The sequence below is a fragment of the Thalassophryne amazonica genome, chromosome 12 (genome assembly GCF_902500255.1).
Source record: "Thalassophryne amazonica chromosome 12, fThaAma1.1, whole genome shotgun sequence".
NCBI lineage: Eukaryota > Metazoa > Chordata > Actinopteri > Batrachoidiformes > Batrachoididae > Thalassophryne > Thalassophryne amazonica.
This window is the reverse complement of record NC_047114.1, coordinates 57801647-57822900: the sequence shown is the minus strand read 5'-3', so window position 1 is coordinate 57822900 and position 21254 is coordinate 57801647. Positions and strand designations below refer to the sequence as shown.

Below are 21254 nucleotides of genomic sequence, written 5' to 3'. Positions count from 1 at the left end.
GGTCAGGGATCTTGTGTGGTTGAATGACCCCACAGAGAGCTGCCGTAAACTGGCTCCCCACTGGAAGGGGCCTTACTTGGTGCAATGGCGTATGGACAGGGATGATGAGGTTGTGAGGCACTTACCAGATTTGTACCCCATTTGGAGAGGAACCCCCTCTTCAGACCATCTGCTATGACAGGCTGTGGTGCTACAATCTGCCTGTGGCTTTTCCATCGGAGGGCCCATTTAGAACCGTCTTCTCCTCTTTCCTACCCACTACACTGACGGGTTTTCTCTCTGGCAAAGACTTGGACTGTGTCCTTCAGCTGAGGGCAGGTTCTGGTGGTTCCCCTGCATGGGCAATTGCCCCACCTAGGTTCTCCCAGGTTGGTAGGCCATCACGGCCATCTACTTGTTTTAGGGACTCTGTGAGGGAGTGACTGTTTTATACATCCTTTTGTTTTCTGATTCCATGTGTTTTATGGGAGTTGGCATGTATGTTCAGTGATTATTGCCATGTTTTTTGTTTTTTCCTCTTGTACTTCTATTGTCTGTTGGTTGTGAGTTACCCAGACAGTGGTTTACATTTGTTCTTATTGACTATTCACTTTTTGTCTTGTTTGGGTTGTGCTGTGTTCCATGCACAAATTTTTTTTCCTCTTGAGTATTCTGTTTATATGGGTGCATTTGTCTTTGTGGGGTTTTTTGTTGTTGTTGTTCCTTTGTGTACTTTGAAATGGGAACATTTCTTGCAGTTAGGGAGGGCACATGTGAGAGTTGGATGACGCATAAGGGGGCGGATCATGCCTGGAAACAGGGCTTATATAAACGGAAAGTGACGTGTGGTTGTTGAATGTGAAAAAAAATATGTAATGAACGGAGGTTGTTGATCCTTTCCAAAGATTACATGTTTCTGAGTTTTTGTCAGCAGAAAAGTTACTCTAAAGCCCTTGCAGCTTGAACAGTACGGTAGGTTTTTTTTCCCCTTCTTTTTCTTTTTCCTTCTTCTCTTTTCATTTCCGTGCTGTCCTTTGTGCATATAGGATGGCTGTATAACTAACAAACAGAATGTGTAAGCACATTTTTGCCACAGCTGAGTTTAAGTTGCAAATCTACAGTTTTATAAATGAGACGCCTGGTGTTTTTTTTCTGAGATCGCCAAAGAAAGAGGAAACAGAAGTGGGCAGGAATAAAACATCCACTCCCCCTGTGTGAGGTGGAGTTTGACTCTGACAGTTGACTGCACAGTTCAAGTGCAACAAACCCGTCAATAACCCTGCTTAACTGTACCACTGAACATGGAACTTTAACCTTGATAAAGTGCAGTCTGTGTGGTCACTTATCAACAGATAAAACAAGGAAAAAAATACCTTTCACGTGCCATTTTCAGTCAGTTTATCTGTTTTCTCCGCTGGTGGCAGCAGCCAACATTCTGCAGGTTGCACTTTGGAGCAGAACAATCCCGGACAGTGCTTCCAGCTATCTTCACAGCCAGGATGTACAGAAGCACCATGCTGAGTAAAGATCTTCCTGACATTGAGGTGTGATTAGTTTGATTTTTCTTCATGACTGGTAATGGTCTTCACTCACTTACTATGTATATAAATGACTTATGAAGTGATGCAAATCCATTTTAATGTAATTCACTGTGGAAACGTTAATGTCCATTATGTAAATTAACAAGCAGACATTATAGTGGAGTTTTTATTTTATTTTACTTTTTATTTATAAGAAAGTTATTCATTTTAAATTAGCCTCATCCAAAATATATGCAGTAACTCTTTGTGCAAGACTGATACTGAATGCAATTTCCGACAGTGAAACAACAAAATGTCTCATAAATTTCATACCTCACTGTTGTAACCTGCAGTGTACATGAGTCAGTCAGCATTAAGTGACTGAGCAGCTATCAGGAACATACAGTCACATTACAGTGAAATCCAGCACAGGAGCCCTGACATATTTTTATGTCATCAAGAATGTGTCAAAAAAGTGTTGTTAATTCAGCTGCAGTCAGTTTACCACTTTAGACATTTTGGTATTACTGTTATCCATCGAGTATGTAAATGAGTTGGAAAAATATTAAATATATTTTGTTACACCCTGGCTCTTGGAGTGCAACATAACAGAAAACAAAACCAACCAAAAAGTTAAACAAATTTATTGTCACAAAAATCTAGCGGAACTAACAACAAACATAAGTTGATTTTTCTCAACATGCAACATCATGCAAAACAATGTACGACCTGGATAGAGCATCAGCCAAGATGTTATCACGTCCTCTGATGTAGCAGATGTCCAGTGAGAAGCCCTGGAAAAACAGGCTCCATCTCATGAGGCGCTGGTTCATGTTCTTCATATGTCCCAGAGCCACCAGTGGATTGTGGTCAGTATAAACCACGACAGGCCAACTGGAAGAGACATATACTTAATAACAGACAGACCACCTAACAGACAGAGGAGGCTGGCCCGCGGGGAGTGCTTTGTCTGCGGCTCGAGTGAGCATCAGCTAAGAGACTGCCCCAAGTGGTTGAACACCAACGCCCGCCCCTAGAAAATGGGCTTAGGGTGGGCCAAGACATTCACGTGGGACATACACATATTTCCACATGACTCCCAGTTACAATCCTGAGCGGGGATTTAACCCTTCAAGCCCCAGCACTGGTGGACACGGGGTCAGAAGGGAATCTGCTAGACAGCAGATGGGCTAGGGAGGTAGGGCTCCCTCTGGTGGCGCTCCCTTCGCCATTGCAGGTGCGGGCACTAGATGGCACCCTTCTCCCGTTAATCATGCACAAGACACAACCTGTAACTCTGGTGGTGTCTGGGAATCATCGGGAGGAGATCGAGTTTTTTGTGACTCTTTCTACCTCCCGCGTGATTTTGGGTTTCCCGTGGATGTTGAAACACAATCCCCGGATTGATTGGCCGTCTGGGGTGGTGGTTCAATGGTGCGAAACCTGCCATCGGGTGTGTTTAGGATCCTCAGTTCCTCCCGGTTTACATGCTAAGGAGGAGGTTAAAGTCCCTCCCAATCTGACGGCAGTGCCGGTTGAGTACCACGATCTTGCTGACGTCTTCAGCAAGGATCTGGCACTCACCCTTCCCCCGCACCGTCCGTACGATTGTGCCATTGATTTGATTCCGGGCGTTGAGTTCCCGTCCAGCAGGCTGTACAACCTCTCACGACCTGAGCGCAAATCAATGGAGACCTACATCCGGGACTCATTAGCTGCCGGGCTGATCCAGAATTCCACCTCCCCGATGGGTGTAGGTTTCTTTTTTGTGGGCAAGAAAGACGGCGGACTCCGTCCATGCATTGATTACAGGGGGCTGAATGAGATTACGGTTCGCAATCGATACCCGTTGCCCCTGTTAGATTCAGTGTTCACGCCCCTGCATGGAGCCAAAATCTTCACCAAGTTGGATCTTAGGAATGCATACCACCTGGTTCGGGTCCGGAAGGGAGACGAGTGGAAGACGGCATTTAACACCCCATTAGGTCATTTTGAGTACCTGGTCATGCCGTTCGGCCTCACTAACGCCGCCACGACATTCCAAGCTTTGGTTAATGACGTCTTGCGGGACTTCCTGCACCGATTCGTCTTCGTATATCTGGACGATATACTCATTTTTTCTCCGGACCCTGAGACTCATGTCCAGCATGTACGTCAGGTCCTGCAGCGGTTGTTGGAGAACCGGCTGTTTGTGAAGGGCGAGAAGTGTGAGTTTCACTGCACCTCTTTGTCCTTCCTGGGGTTTATCATCTCCTCCAACTCCGTCGCCCCTGATCCGGCCAACGTTGCGGCGGTGAGAGATTGGCCTCAACCAACAAGCCGTAGGAAGCTGCAACAGTTCCTCGGCTTTGCAAATTTCTACAGGAGGTTCATTAAGGGCTACAGTCAGGTAGTTAGCCCCCTGACAGCCCTGACCTCTCCAAAAGTCCCCTTCACCTGGTCGGATCGGTGCGAAGCTGCGTTCAGGGAGTTGAAACGACGGTTCTCGACTGCACCAGTTCTGGTGAAGCCCGACCCTTGCCGCCAGTTTGTGGTTGAAGTGGACGCCTCTGACTCAGGGATAGGAGCTGTGCTATCCCAGAGCGGAGAGACCGATAAGGTTCTTCACCCGTGTGCCTACTTTTCTCGCAGGTTGACCCCGGCTGAACGGAACTATGATGTCGGCAATCGAGAACTCCTTGCGGTGAAAGAGGCTCTTGAGGAGTGGAGACACCTGTTGGAGGGAGCGTCTGTGCCGTTCACGGTTTTCACTGACCATCGGAACCTGGAGTATATCAGGACCGCCAAGCGGCTGAACCCCAGGCAAGCCCACTGGTCACTGTTCTTCGGGCGTTTTGACTTCCGGATCACCTATCGCCCCGGGACCATCTATGGAAGCCGATGTCCGGGAGTATATCCACGCCTGCACCACCTGTGCCAGGGGCAAGGCAAACCACTCAAAAACCCAGGGACTCCTCCAACCGCTTCCGGTGGCTCATCGCCCCTGGTCCCATATCGGCCTGGAATTCGTCACGGGCCTCCCGCCGTCCCAGGGCATGACGACCATCCTCACGATAGTGGACCGATTCTCCAAGGCGGCCCACTTCATGGCCCTCCCGAAGCTCCCAACGGCCCAGGAGACTGCTGACCTCCTGGTCCACCACGTCGTCCGTCTGCATGGGATACCAACTGACGTAGTCTCGGATCGTGGTCCCCAGTTTTCCTCTCAAGTCTGGAGGAGTTTCTGCAGAGAACTGGGGGCCACCGTGAGCCTCTCGTCCGGGTACCACCCACAGACGAACGGACAGGCAGAAAGGGCCAACCAAGAATTGGAACAGACCCTCCGCTGTGTGACATCCGCGCACCCGACGGCCTGGAGTAACCATCTGGCCTGGATCGAGTATGCACATAACAGTCAGGTGTCTTCTGCCACCGGCCTCTCCCCGTTTGAGGTGTGTCTGGGGTACCAGCCCCCATTGTTTCCCGTGGTGGAGGGAGAGGTCGGTGTGCCCTCGGTCCAGGCCCACCTGCGCAGATGCCGTCTGGTGTGGCGCACCACCCGTTCTGCCTTGTTGAAGGCCCAGATGAGGGCTAAGACCCATGCAGACCGCCGGCGGTCCCCAGCCCCTGCATACCAGCCCGGGCAGGAGGTGTGGTTATCAACCAAGGACATTCCCCTGCAGGTGGACTCCCCCAAACTGATGGACAGATTCATTGGACCATTCAAGATTGTCAAAATCCTCAGTCCTGCTGCAGTGAAGCTCCAGCTCCCGGCTTCACTGCAGATCGACCCTGTTCTTCATGTCTCCCGGATTAAACCACACCTCACCTCACCCCTCTGTGCTCCTGGTCCGGCGCCGCCTCCTGCCCGGATCATCGACGGGGAGCCCGCTTGGACTGTACGCCGGCTCCTGGACGTCCGTCGAATGGGCCGGGGGTTCCAGTATTTGGTGGACTGGGAGGGGTATGGACCCGAAGAACGCTCCTGGGTAAAGAGGAGCTTCATCCTGGACCCGGCCCTCCTGGCCGATTTCTACCGCCGTCACCCGGACAAGCCTGGTCGGGCGCCGGGAGGTGCCCGTTGAGGGGGGGGTCCTGTTGTGTGGGCCGCCAGAAGAGGAGGTACTGCTGGCCCACCACCAGAGGGTGCCCTGCCTGAAGTGCGGGCTTCAGGCACGAGAGGGCGCTGCCGCCACGGACACAGCCGGGGGTGACAGCTGTCACTCATTAACTCATGACAGCTGTCATCCATCTTCATCATTCCACTCCATAAAAGCCGGACGTCATCTCCACCTCGTTGCCGAGATATCATCTACCTGTGAAGGTAATACCTCAGCCGTGATTGTGCCGTACGCACGTTACTTTTCTATTTTGTGATATTGTTTCAGGAGACTACTCACTGTTGTTGTCTGGCAGAGTGCGGAGTGGTGACAAAGTGAGGGGCATTCACTTGTCACACCGAACAGCAGAGACAACCAGAGTTGAACTGTGTTAGAGGTGGAGGTGGAATTCCCACCATTGTTGTTACTGGGTGTGCACGCACCCACATCTCACTGTTTTTGCTCCTCGCCAGCAGTACCAGATACGACATTCGGAGACGGTGGCCACCTGGGGACTCGGGACTTGGCGGCTCCAGTATTCTCCGGGTTCGGTGGCGGAGGAAATCGTGTGGTTCCGGTTCCTCTCAGGACAGACATCTTCTATCCTCGAGCCTGCCCACACATCACCTCTGTGGATTGACTGTTTGCAAAAATTCTGTAATCCTCTGTATTTTGGTTGTGCTCTTTCACAACAGTAAAGTGTTCATATTCGACTCTTTCATTGTCCATTCATTTACGCCCCCTGTTGTGGGTCCGTGTCACTACACTTTCCCAACATCCAAATCATAACAAAACTGCCTCAAGGAGCTTCACACGGTCTAACCTTACCAAACCCTAGAGCAAGCACACAGGTAACAGTGGTAAGGAAAAACTCCCTCTGATAATGTTGAGGAAGGAAAGCGGAATAGACTCAAAGGGGTGACCCACTGTTTAGGCCATTCTAACAGTTACAAGGTTTTTACAAAGTTTTTACCAAGTTGTAGAAACACGAAACAGTAAAACCAGAATAGCATCAAAAGCAACATGTATTATTGAGGTGAGTACACAGTCATTGGTGCCGCAGGCAGGGGTCATCCAGTGCCGTGGAGTGCAGGGCCAGTATGCATCCATCACCTCATCAGTAGGCCACAGCATAATTTCTCCTCCTGGTAGAGTACACTTCAGAAGCAGATTGGAGTGCGCCGTGTCAACTTCAGCCATGGCATCTCATGGGTAGTTCAGTGCCCTGTGGTGCGCAGCTGTCAGCCTTGCACAATGTCATCAGTGCCTCGGATAGATAGAAAAAAGCAGAATCAGTCGGCTGGAAAAAACGTTCCCTAAGGTATAAGTTCACCAACAGTAAATTGACAGGGAAGCTTAAAGAACCATACGAGAGGGAGAATTGATGCATCTTAAGTTTGGACTTGAATGTCTCTACAGAATCTGACTGTTTTATCTCCTCAGGGAGATCATTGCACAAAACAGGGGCATGATAAGAGAAGGCTCTGTGGCCTACAGACTTTTTATTCACCCTCAGGACACAAAGTAGGTCTGCACCCTGAGAATGCAGAGCCCGGGCTGGTACGTAGGGTTTAATGAGGTCAGCTGAGTAGGGAGGTGCCAGTCTATGAACAATTTTAGGCTAGTAGCAGAACCTTAAAATCTGATCTCACAGGGACAGGAAGCCAGTGAAGAGATGCCAAAATGGGTGGAATGTGATCAAATGTTCTGCTTCGTGTCAAAAGTCTGGTAGCAGCATTTTGAACCAATTGGAGAGCCCTAATGCTGGACTGCGGTAAACCAGAAAATAGAACATTGCGGTACTCCAGTCTAGAAGAGACAAACGCCTGAATATGTTGGGGTCTGTGTTGTCGTAGTGTTTTGGGTGGTTTAGGTACTGTTCCTCATGTCCTGTGTGAGAATACGCATGCTTCTTACGCTTGGGTCCTGTTGCATGCGTAGGTGTGTGTGTTTGCACGATCTTTATATACATGCATGTTATGGGAGTATTAATGTGCGTGTTGTGAATGAGTGTGCAAGAATACACGTGAGCATGCATGGGTCTTCAAAGGGTGTGTGTTTGCACAACTTACGTTTGTCTGGCGTGGACGTGCTTCTTCCTCCCATACCCTGTGTGTGTGTGTGTGTGTGTGTGTGTGTGTGTGTGTGTGTGTGTGTGTGTGTGTGTGTGTGTGTGTGTGTGTGTGTGTGTGTGTGTGTGTGTGTGTATGGAATGAGAAGTTTAGATTGTTGTGCGTGGGGGTACATAGTGCTGTTGTAGTGTTTACCTTTTCCTATAGCTCCTGGTTTAGAGCTGCGCCCGAATGTTGTCTTGGTTACACTTGGTATCGGAGTGCAGCATTTTGTCTGCTGCGAGGGTCCCACCTCCTCGCATACTTATGTTTTCTTCTGTTTTTATTTTGTCACGTTCTTGGTATTTCTTGTTATTTTCATATCTGAATTATTTGAAGTAGTGTTTTCTTCTGATGTTTTTTGCCTATAATGTTTCCTCGTGTGCTCTTACAGGAATGGCACTTTATTCTTAATTTATTCATGACCTGGGTTTATTTTCTATGGTGATCAGTTGTTTTCTTTTCTTTTGAGACTACTGTGAGCCTGGGTTTATTTTCTGTTTCCTCTGTTCCTCACATGCTTTGGTTCTTCCTGATTACTCACACCAGAGTTCAATTAACCCAAATGTATATAATCACATTTGTTTATTTTCGCTTTGCGGGCTGTTTGTTTCTGTGAAGTTCAGTTTTGCTTTGACATGTTTGCCAGTCACCTCACCTCACCTCACCTCCTCTCCTCTCCAACGGTTTGTAAGTGTCCTTGCTCTCTCTTTTGGACAGTAGTTTTATGTTATGGACTGTTGCACCCTAATTTTGTTTTTGGTCACTTGGATGTTTTTAGTTTTTGTCTTTGAAGACACTTGTTTTTGGTGCTGAGATTTTGGAGCCTCTGTTTGTTACCTCTTTTTGAGAAGAAATAAAGTTTTGTTTTTCACTTACCTTTTGTGTCTCAGCTACGCTGCATTTTGAGGTCCAACTCAGTTCCTGAGATTTAAAACCATAACAGAATAAGGATGGGATGAATCTTAGTTAAGTGTCACAGGTGGAAGAAAGCAGTCCTCATATTGTGTTTAATGTGGAAGTCAAGGACAGTGTGGGATCAAAAATTACCCCAAGGTTCCTCACTTTGTCAATGTGATGTAGGTATAACACACAGGCCTAGGTTAAGTGTTAACTAGTCAAACTGATGCTGATGTCTCGCTGGACCAAGCATCATCATTTTGGTCTTGTCAAAGTTTAAAAGTAAGAAATTTCTGGACATTCAGCTTTTCACTAACACAAGACAATTCTCTAAAGACTTTATGTGTACAAACTTACCAACAGTTACCAACATGTACAGCTGAGTGTTATCAGCGTAGCAATGAAAAGCAAGCCCATAATGCTGCAGTACGAGGTCTGTTAGAAAAGTATCCAACCTTTTTATTTTTTTCAAAAACCATATGGATTTGAATCACGTGTGATTGCATCAGCCAAGCTTGAACCTTCGTGCGCATGCGTGAGTTTTTCACGCCTGTCGGTTGCGTCATTCGCCTGTGAGCAGGCTTTGAGTGAGCACTGGTCCACCCCTCTTGTCTTTTTTTTCATTGTTTAGGAATGGCTCAGAGACTACCGCTTTGCTTGATCAAAATGTTTTCAGAAACTGTGAGGCACATCCAAGTGGACACCATTCGAGAAATTCAGATGGTTTTCGGTGAAAGTTTTATGGGCTTTAGAGAGATTAAGGAGTGTTACTATCGCTTTAAGGATGGCCCACAGCGGCTGATGGCGCGCCGCGCTCCGAGCCGCAATCGACATTGCAGAATGACCATTTCATTTCTAAACAGATGGCTGTATGGATCCGTGACCATCGTCTGCCATTTCTCTGGTTATCACAAGAGCTGGACATCAACAATTTTCTGGCAGATTTCACTTTTAACAAGCGATTTTGTCATGGAAAGCCGCGCAGAGGCTTTGCGCATCACGACGGATTCGCTGATGAAGCGAGACAAAACCACCTCCGTTTTGGTCTCACAGGATGGCTTTGAGGTGGCGTTCAGACAGCTGTCGGTGGTTTTTCCATCGAGTGATTATCCGAGAAATTGTGGATGAGCCTGGACATGCCAGAACATGTCCTGTGAGGCTTCATCATGGCCTTGCTTTGCACCATGCGGCATCGCCGCGACGCGCGGAATTCCTCCGCACGTCTGTCTCAGTGTGCTGAAAAAGTGCTGATGTCCACGTCTTTTCACAGTTCCTGTGCTAGCCAGATGACATCCCGGATAAAACACAGCGTCCAGTTTGGAAATGAACGGCACATTCATTTTGTGGAGTTTTTGTCATGGAAAGAGGAGCAGTGGCTTCGCGCGTCGCAGCAGTGCTGCATGGCGCAAAGCAACGCCGTGATGAAGCCTCGCAGGACATGTTCTGGCATGTCCAGGCACATCCACAATTTCTCGGATAATCACACGACTGAAAAACCACTGACAGCTGTCTGAAAGCCATCTCAAAGCCATCCTGTGAGACCAAAACGGAGGTGGTTTTGTCTCGCTTCATCAGCGAATCCATCGTGACGCGCAAAGCCTCCGCGCGGCTTTCCATGACAAAATCTCTAGTTAAAAGTGAAATCTGCCAGAAAATGGTTGATGTCCAGCTCTTGTGATAACCAGAGAAATTGCACACGATGGTCACGGATCCATACAGCCATCCGTTTAGAAATGAAATGGTCGTTCTGCAATGTCGACTGCGGCTCGGAGCGCGGCGCGCCATCAGCCACTGTGGGCCGTCCTTAAAGCAATAGTAACACTCCTTAATCTCTCTAAAGCCCATAAAATTTTCACTGAAAACCATCTGAATTTCTCGAATGGTGTCCACTTGGATGTGCCTCACAGTTTCTGAAAAAATTTTGATCAACCGGCAGTCTCTGAGCCATTCCTAAACAATGAAAAAAAAGACGAGGGGGCTGGACCACTCCTCACTCAAAGCCTGCTCACAGGCGAATGACGCAACCGACAGGCGTGAAAAAACTCACGCATGCGCACGAAGGTTCAAGCTTGGCTGATGCAATCACACGTGATTCAAATCCATATGGTTTTTGAAAAAAATAAAAAGGTCGGATACTTTTCTAACAGACCTCGTATGTGCTTACGGGGTGCCATATAAAGGGAGTGTTGTCTTGTCAGTGAAGCTCATAATAAATGAGCAGGAAAGATAGTATAAGGTCAAGTGTTGCTGAATTTGCACTAAAAAGCTGGTATGGTTTTGTTGATTATGTATTTGTATTTTAATTTTGATCTGTTATGTAATTGTTTTTGAGGCATGGGTGGTATGTGTTGTTTGTGTAGCGGACCCCTCTGCCCAAGACAAATTTCTCCCTTGAGTTTGACTTTGATATTTTTCAAATTTCATGAAATTTCACCAAATTTATTTTTCCTCTGAAGGAACCAAAAAATGAAGAAGTTTGTTTTTCAGGACCACTCTAGTCTGAACTTGAAAAATTTCCCTTCCTGGCACATAAACTACACTGTCACCATAGTGGATTTCCTGCACTAATTTCCCTGCTAGGCTACACATGCCCACATTTAGAGTACAGGCCCTGCAGGTTCTCTAATCACCTGCTCCATGATTGCAAAGTCTTAATAAGTTAAAGTTAACACTTTGCCTGAGGTTATATAATAGTCACCCTTTCACCCTTCAGAGTTACTATCACACTTTCTATAGTGATACCTTTCTGATGCTCTGAGTATTATGACACCTGAAAGTATATTTTAAAGAATTACACAACCATAGCATTAAATTATGTGTAAAGAGTTTAATCAACATGGATATGATCAGCTCAGAGAAAGCAATTATTGTCTTAGTACCTTAGTGAGCAATTATTTACTTAATTGAATTATTAAAGAATGTTTAACAGTCTTCACAAAGATAAGAGGAAAATTATGATTGTGTTCTAAACTTGATTTTCTCCTTTAAATAAACTGATGGTCATTTCTCTGAAATATCTTCAAAACCATATGTGATTTCTATCATACAAATATGGGTGGGGCTACACTCAAATAAATAAATACGCCTTAAGATCTGTGTTTGTGAATAAATCATCTGGTTTGTCACTGCAGCTGTGATGATTCAACAGTTGAAAAATTGTTCCATGTTGGTGCGCAGTGTTCTCACAGCCAGTAGGGGAGGAGTTTTCTGACTGTTGATTGCATTTGTTCACTAAATGTCTGATACACACAAGTGAACTGAAGCATTTTAAATAAGAACAGGTGGTAATAGGATAATGAGGTGCACGTGGTGGAGGACGGGCCTGGAAGGGGGCGTGGTCAGGTGTAAACTAAGCTGCAAAATAGATGCAGAAAGGCGGTGACAAATGGGCAAGTAAATGACAGATGAATGGGGCGTGGCCAACAGTGATGAGAAAGTGCAGGACACAAGAGTGCAGTGGACTGAGAGAAGACAGTGATAACAATGAAGCTGGGTGTGAACACGTGAGAACTGAGAAGAGTGCAGACACGGAGGAGACGAAGACAGGATGAGACAGACAGGTGCAAGTGAGCAGTGAAGAGATTACCGACAAGACAACTAAAGATCATACAAAGACAACATGAGGAATCTAAACTTGAACAGGACTTAAAAGCAAACCAGAAGATGATAAACAGAATAATAGGAAATTAAACACTGACCAAACTAAGCCGGAACAGGCAGACAAAACTATAAGAAAAACAGAAACTAAGTGATAACAAACCCTGGCATAACAGTACTACATAACAGAAATGAGAACAGCAAAAAATAGGCAAACAATAACTAGATGATAAACCATGAAAACACAGACTGATAGAACAAAACTAGAACGGAACTGGAACATGGCTGAAGTATAAAAGTAACAAAGAAAGAAAGTGCCAAAGCAAAAATAGAACATAGAATAAACACATGAAAATGGCAATTAATAAAACAAGGCTGGGGCAGAAGGAGCAGAACCAAATAAAGAGGGAAAATAAGGACTGAAGCCTGGAACTGGGCGGGGCATAACATTGCCGAGATAATCCATCCCACCTCACAGGTGTGGCATATCGAGATGCTGATTATACAGCATGATAATTGCGCAGGTGTGCCTTAGGCTGGCCACAATGAAATGTGCAGTTTTATCTCACAGCACTATGCCACAGAGGTCGCAAGTTTTGAGGAAGCGTGCAATTGGCATGTTGACTGCAGGAATGTCCACTAGAGCTGTTGCCCGTGAATTGAATAATGATTTCTCTACCATAAGCCGTCTCCAAAGGTGTTTCAGTGAATATGGCAATACAGCCAACCTCACAACCAAAGACTATGTGTAACCATGCCAGCCCAGCACCTCCACATCCAGCATGTTCACCTCCAAGATCGTGTGAGACCAGCCACCCGGACAGCTGCTGTAACAATCGGTTTACAGAGCCAAAGGATTTCTGCACAAACTGTCAGAAACAATCTCAGGGAAGCTCATCTGCATGCTTGTTGTCCTCATCAGGGTCTCGACCTGACTGCAGTTCATCGTCGTAACTAACCTGAGTGGGCAAATGCTCACAATCGATGGCATCTGGCTGCTGATCAACTCTATGCGAAGATGATGTGTTGCACTGCCTGAGGCAAATGGTCGTCACACCAGATACTGACCGGTTCAAATCAGCAACTTGAAATGGGAAATGGGAGCAAAAACAAAAGTGTTGTGTTTATATTTTTGTTCAGTTTACTTTGAAAAATGAACCGTTGCCCCAGTCTGAAGTCCAGAGGGCTCTTGAGCAAGTCTTCATCCAGGATGTCTCTGTACTTTGCTGCATTTATCATTTCCTCAATCCTGACTAGTCTCCCGGTTTCCTTTCGCTGAAAAACATCCACACAGCATGATGCTGCCACCACCATGCTTCACTGTAGGGATGGTGCCTGGTTTCCTCTGAACACAATGCCTGGTGTTCACACCAAAGAGTTCAATCTTTGTCTCATCAGACCAGAGAATTTTGTTTCTCATGGTCTGAGAGTCCTTCATGTGCCTTTTGGCAAACTCCAGGTGAGCTGCCATGTGCCTTTTACTAAGTAGTAGCTTACGTCTGGCCACTCTACCATACAGGCCTGATTGGTGGATTGCTGCAGAGATGGTTGTCCTTCTGGAAGGTTCTCTTCTCTCCACAGAGGAATACTGGAGCTCTGACAGAGTGACCATTGGGTTCTTGGTTACGTCCCTGACTAATGCTGTTCTCCCCCGATCTCTCAGTTTAGATGGGCGGCCAGCTCTAGGAAGAATCCTGGTGGATCCAAACATCTTCCATTTACAGAAGATGGGAGGCCACTGTGCTGATTAGGACCTTCAAAGCAGCAGAAATGTTTCTGTACCCTTCTCCAGATTTGTGCCTCGAGACAATCCTGTCTCAGAGGTCTATAGACAATTCCTTTGACTTCATGTTTGGTTTGTGCTCTGACATGCACTGTCAACTGTGGGACCTTATATGTAGACAGGTGTGTGTCTTTCCAAATCAAGTCCAATCAACTGAATTTGCCCAAAGTGGACTCCAATTAAGCTGTAGAAACATCTCACGTATGATCAGTGGACACAGGATGCACCTGAGCTCAATTTCAAGCTTCATGGCAAAGGCTGTGAACACTTATGTACATGTGATTTCTTACTTTTTTATTTGTAATAAATTTGCAAAAATCTAAAAAAAAAAACAAAAAACATTTTTCACATGTCATTGCGGGTATTCCGTGTAGAAATATGAGGGAAAAAAATTCCATTTTGGAATAAGGCTGTAACATAAGAAAATGTGGAAAATGTGAGGTGTTGTGAACAATTTCCAGATGCACTGTACAGTGTAAAATGTTGTTCAACTCCAAAATATGAGTGAAAGGGCTGTCTTAAATGTCTAAGTTAAGTGAAAAAAATATATAATTTGTTCTTCTGATACAATTTTATCTTGATTTTAAAATTCCTTGTTGTCCTTGTTAACAAGGAATGTGAGCATTTTAACCATGTAAGTTCGCCTACAGTGTGTCAATATAGATGAAAAATAAACAAATAAAACAAACATATCTGTCATAAAGTAATTTCTGTTGTCTGTTTATGGATCCATTTCATTTTATTTACATACTAATGTATTTGTTGGATAGAGTATCCTGGCTCTAAATCCCAGGGTGAAGATTCACGCTCAGATCATATCCACAACAACCAAGAAGAAAGAAAAAAAACACTGGAAGAGAAATCCTGAAAGGAACTGTGATGTAAGATAGACCACACAAACATACATCAGCATACATAACTTGTTGATGATGTCATTTTTCAAAGCAAATTCTTTCACTTTTTTGTTTCAGTCTTGTGTAAAGTTGGAGAACAACTTTGATGACATCAAACACACAACACTGAGTGAACGTGGAGCTCTTCGAGAAGCACTGAGGTCGCAGTGATTAACCAGCTGCCAACCTAGTGTGTGTGTGTGTGTGTGTGTGTGTGTGTGTGTGTGTGTGTGTGTGTGTGTGTGTGTGTGTGTGTGTGTGTGTGTGTGCGCGCAGTGGCGGTTCTACACTGAATTACTCCCCCGGCGAGACCCTCTCCGAGCGCCCCCACCCCCACCCCAAAAACCCCCCACAAAATTTTGGACAAACATCCATTTTTATTGTAATTATTATTTTTTATATTTTTTGAAGTGCCCCTGAAATTTTCTTTGAAATTGACATCAAAAGACCATAGACTACAATATAGTCAGTTATACAAAACATTCATGAATTGTAAATTTGAATAAACACACCCGTACATGCTAAATATCTGTCATTAGACGCTTTATTAATCTGTCTTTCAGGGAGGAACAATTAGCTCCTTGGTTACTGCCTCAAATTTGATGCCTGGCACACTTTTAGTTATGACTGGTTAAACTATGCTTTGTCACAAAATACAGTTGTAGCAAATGTTTGTCTTTGAAACTACCTACAGATATGAAAATATAGGGCTAATTACAGGCCCCAACGTTAACCCAAATGATGGATATAAATAATAACTGAACTTGGAACAGTTTTTTTTTTACAAGCATGAGTCATTTTTCTGTTGAAGCATGTGTTAATTTTACACACATTACTCTTTTAATATTTGCGAATTCTTCCGTTCACCCAAAAAATAACAGAAATTTATGTTTGCATGAGTTAAAGAATTATTTTATTTCCCTGTAACTAGCCAATTTACCTCACAATGTCTCATAAATAATTTACTATTACTACTATTATTATTAATCGTAGTAGTAGTAGTGCATCCCTCCTACAAAGTCCAGTTTATGCCATTTAGCAGTGTGTAAAATAATAATTTTAAAAACCCTGACAATTTCACTGACCATTTTGAGTACTATTTTATGGTGAAATTAGATCTTGTTTTGTTAAGACTGAATTATTGTAATATAAGCAAATTAACTTTGTAAGCATGATAGCGAGAAGGCAAACAAACCACCACCAAGACTACTTCAGTGCACTAATTCCACCCACCCACCATTAGAGCAGGGGTGCCCAGCCTTTTTTGACCCAATATCTACTTTTAAAGTTGACAGTGTATCAAAATCTACCAAGCCATATCAAACGGTTTTTGTTTGTTTGTTTTTTTGTATTTTTGTGTTTGTTTGTTTGTTTTTTGCTTTAGTTTTCTTAAGTCTGGTATTTAATGCAGCAATTTATTTTTGACAGTTAAAGAAAAAACTCTGCCCAGAATTGACATGACACACAGGCAGACGCAGTTTCGACATTTATTTATTATTTTGTTGTTCTGGTTTAAATTTGCGGGTCAATGAAAAAATTACAGCACTTGGGCCAAAAACAATTTATGAATAGAATTTTATGCAGTGGCGGCACAAAGGGGGGGCCTTGGGGGGCTTAAGCCCCCAATAATGAGTCAAGCCCCACTTCAGCCCCCTCAATAATTCTGCCAAAAATGTGAATAGCGACTGACATATTTGTGGATCTCAACTGCAGTTTTGCGCTGAGAATGTCTCAATATTGCATAACTGAGCAAAGTGATTAATGCAATCATTCTAAGTGATGTGTGTGTGCATTGATACCACATTTTAGAGGAGCACGGGTGACTAAAATATATATCTTGGTATTTATAAAGCAATTTACTATATATTGTTCATTTCGACGATATTTTGTGGAGCCCCTCCAACAAAAATTTCCTGGCGCTGTCACTGATTTTATGTGACGAAAAATAAATGTGCAGTTGCAAAGACAGAGGTGGAAAACAGACTGTCTGGCATCTATGTGAGCCAATCAGAAGCGTTCACTAAGGCGCGCTCAGCCAATGAAATGGAGGAACATGCTGGTGAATGTCCACCTCTTTTTCAGTGTGAGTGGAGGAGAAAGGAGAAACACTTATTGTGCTTTCGTCTCTAATAACACCAGGAAAAGTCGATGAATCCACCTCTCTCTCTCTGACCGGCTGCAGTCTGTCTGTCTCTCACTCCCTCTCTCTTTCTCTGAACAGCTTCTCTCTCTCTCTTTCATGCGATCGACTGGAGTCGGCCAGAGAAACCCAGAAGCAGAGAGAACATAACATGAGAACAGCATGTTCTCTCTAGAGAACATAAACAAGAGAATAGCATGTTCTCTGCCCAGAAGTGAGTGAACTGTCCCCTCCCCTCCCCACTGCTTCTCTCAGATGGCAAACAGGGGCGCCAAGTGACATTTTGCTGTGGAGATTATTTTTTATTTTTTTAAGTGATTGTGCCCACAGTGCCCCCCCCATAAATGGCCCCCGGGCCGCAGCCCGCATCGCCCATACCAAAAACGGTCAAACTCCAGACATCTCCACGTCAATGCATATTCAGTCCCTGATTAGTCATTGCGGCGCGACAAGACGAAAAAGTTCAGTTTTTTCAACACTGGGAGGAGGGCAACGCGACGTGACGCAATATTGCGCCACAAACGCGCCAATCGCTCAAAATCACTTCACTCGCGTCGCTTCATTCGCGTCCATTGCGTTGCGATGTGCGGCTTGGCGCCAAAACGCGTCCTTCCATAGGGATTACATGGCAACCTGTCGCTGCTGTCGCTCACGTCGTGCCTGGTGTGAACGCGCCATTACAGATCCATCCAATCAGTTTCACTCATCGTTTCATTTATAAACATTAAACAAACTCTGGAGAGTTTATTGACATTAACTGCAACTCGCAAGTAAAAATATCGCACATATCTTTTAAAGTAACATGCTAATTCTGAAAGTTTGCATGTTAACCGACAAAGGCACCAAAAGGCATTATGGGAAATGATATTGCTCTTTGTTTCTGAGTCTGATCAGTTCCCCCTCAACCTGGCATCACTCCAAACAGCTTCTCCCAGCAGGGTGATATCCGTCACTTGTTCTTCTGCTTTCTTCCTCTTAATATTGTGGTTATAATTCCCAGACTGAGTGTTTTGCTTTGTCCTGATGCAAAGACAAGATGGTGATTATCCGCCTTGTTCTCAGGGCTCCCGAAAAGCCAGATAATGATGTAGAAATCTCCGCCCCCTCTGTTGCTGAATTCGAGTGAAGGTGTCAAAATGCATAGAACAACACTGCCATCTACTGGATAGCACTTTGAATAGCAAGCTACATATTTATGAACCTCTGAGCAGTTTGGTGCTCAGAATGTCTCAAAATTCCGTAACTGAGCAAAGCGATGAATGCGTGTGATTGGTGATCCACAAATGCTAAATCACACTTCACAAACAGAATTTTCAGTTTTGCAAATGCCTTTTTTTTTCAAATGAAAAAAAAATTATATATTTACAAATACACATTTATTTCTAAAAACCAACACATAAGTTACAAATCAGAAATTTGTGTTTGTGGATCGCAAAACACGTGCAAATCAAGGAATGTTTGTGGAACAAACTGTGCATTTGTTTAACTCTGTACAGAATCCCAAAAGTAACAGTAGGTACAGATATAGGACAGAAGTGGAGTGATCATCAGCCACCTCCTCTACAACCCCAATTCCAATGAAGTTGGGATGTTGTGTAAAATGTAAATAAAAACAGAATACCATGATTTGCAAATCCTCTTCAACCTATATTCAATTGAAGACACCACAAAAACAAGATATTTAATCTTCAAACAAATAGACTTTGCTTTTGTTGTTTTTGTGCAAAGATTTGCTCATTTTGCAATAGATGCCTGCAACATGTATCAAAAAAGTTGGGAAGGGGCAACAAAAGACTGGGAAAGTTGATGGATACTCAAAGAACACCTAATTGGAAACAGGTGAGTGTAATGATTGGGTAATAAAAGGAGCATCTCCAAAAGTCTCAGCCGTTCACAAGCAAAGATGGGACGAGGATCACCACTTTGTGAACAACTGCATGAAAAAAATAGTCCAACAGTTTAAGAACAATATTTCTCAACATTCAGTTGCAAGGAATTTAGGGATTCCATCATCTACAGTCCATAATATAATCACAAGATTCAGAGAATCTAGAGAACTTTCTACACGTAAGCGGCAAGGCCGAAAACCAGCAATGAATGCCAGTGACCTTCGATCCCTTAGGCGGCACTGCATTAAAAACCGACATCATTGTGTAAAGGATCTTACTGCGTGGGCTCAGGAACACTTCAGAAAACCATTGTCAGTTAACACAGTTCATTGCTACATCTACAAGTTCAAGTTAAAACTCTGTCATGCAAAGCGAAAGCCATACATCAACAACACCCAGAAACGCCACCACCTTCTCTGGGCTTGAGCTCATTTGAAATGTACAGATGCAAAGTGGAAAAGTGTGCTGTGATCTGATGAGTCCACGTTTCATATTGTTTTTGAAAATCATGGACGTCATGTCCTCCGGACAAAAGAGGAAAAAGACCATCCAGATTGTTACCAGCGCAAAGTTCAAAAGCCAGCATCTGTGATGGTATGGGGGTGTGTTAGTGCCCATGTCATGGGCAACTTACACATCTGTGATGGCACCATCAATGCTGAAAGGTACATCCAGGTTTTGGAGCAACACATGCTGCCATCCAAGCAACGTCTTTTTCAGGGACGTCCCTGCTTATTTCAGCAAGACAATGCCAAGCCACATTCTGCACGTGTTACAACAGCGTGGCTTCGTAGTAAAAGAGTGCGGGTACTAGACTGGCCTGCCTGCAGTCCAGACCTGTTGCCCATTGAAAATGTGTGATGCATTATGAAGTGCAAAATACGACAACAGAGACCCCGGACTGTTGACCAACTGAAGTCATAACGTCAAGCAAGAATGGGAAAGAATTCCACATACAAAGCTTCAACAATTAGTGTCCTCAGTTCCCAAACACTTATTGACTGTTGTTAGAAGGAAAGATGGTGTAATACAGTGGTAAACATACCACTGTCCCAGCTTTTTTGAAATGTGTTGCAGGCATCCATTTCAAAATGAGCAAATATTTGCACAAAAACAATAAAGTTTATCAGTTTGAACATTAAATATCTTGTCTTTGTGGTGTATTCAATTGAGGCTGAAGAGAATTTGCAAATCATTGTATTCTGTTTTTATTTACATTTTGCACAATGTCCCAACTTCATTGGAATTAGGGTTGTGTATGGATATATATACAACCCTAATTCCAATGAAGTGTCACAGGTGTGGACAGAAAATAGAGGAATGAATGTACATTCATTCCTCTATTTTCTGTTTTTTCCTTTGTGATTCAAAGCAAAGTTGTTGGCTGGCATTACTTTTTAAATTTTTATTACGTGACTGAACTGTCAAATAAAAGTGAAATTTGTCTTTAGGTGTTTAAAATGTGCTGATGCGCCATGTCAGAAGAGCTGCCCTACCAACCTGGACATCAAGTCATTCATTACCAGTATTTCTAATAAGGTACTGTAAAATGCAGATGTGAATACATGCATATAGAAATATGGACATCATGCACATTAGTGCACGTACCTGAGATGATGGTCAGAAATGTCAAACTGAAGGGAACTGCAGACAAACGATGAAGTTCCATCATCAAGAAAAGCATAAAGCGACATGACATCAGCTTTTTATTTATTATGTGTTTGTATGCATGTGTGCAGAACTACTATGGAGCAGCGAGGGCTATCCTCTCTGATAACCCTCTTGGTTTGACCTGTGGAATGGTTTGTCCCACTTCAGAGCTGTGTGTAGGAGGCTGTAACCTTTACGCCTGTGAGGAAGGACCCATTAACATTGGGGGCTTGCAGCAGTTTGCCACTGAGGTACGTTTAATATGAGTGTACCTGTCAACGTGTTTGTGTAAATCATGTAGTACATATTTTAGAACAATTGCTACTAAAATCAGTCACACTGAGTTCCACTTGTGCCACCGCACCAACTGTAGATACACATTTATGTGTGTACTCTTCCGATTTATGCTTTTTATGCTGCAGTTTAAAGTGATGCTCAAACTCAATTTAAAGTACTGTATCTTATTTGGGCTTCTCCTGTTTTACTCAGGGTCATCACAGCAGTTCCGATATGGATCCAAGTGTTGATTTGGCACCGGTTTTACATCCGATGGCTTATTCCTGACACAAATTCAGATGTAGATTGGACATGGATGGCCTTGAACCGTGGACATATTTGTTGAGAGACATGTGTACTAACTGCTTGCACCACTGTGCTGCTCAGTGTTCAAACTCTATTTATGACGGTACACAGCTCATTCCTTAATGGAGAAT

At 44.2% G+C, this 21254-nt stretch overlaps 1 protein-coding gene across 1 annotated transcript in view; it reads left to right on the top strand.

Moving 5' to 3' along the window:
* The first annotated feature begins 825 nt into the window (after positions 1-825).
* Positions 826-21254, top strand: part of dpydb (dihydropyrimidine dehydrogenase b) — a 70079-nt gene continuing 49650 nt past the window's right edge. The window contains 6 exon segments of the mRNA XM_034183269.1: positions 826-951; positions 1404-1523; positions 14740-14850; positions 14941-15023; positions 20343-20430; positions 20631-20792. Coding sequence (XP_034039160.1) covers positions 1479-1523; positions 14740-14850; positions 14941-15023; positions 20343-20430; positions 20631-20792 — 489 coding nt within the window. The 5' untranslated portion in view covers positions 826-951; positions 1404-1478.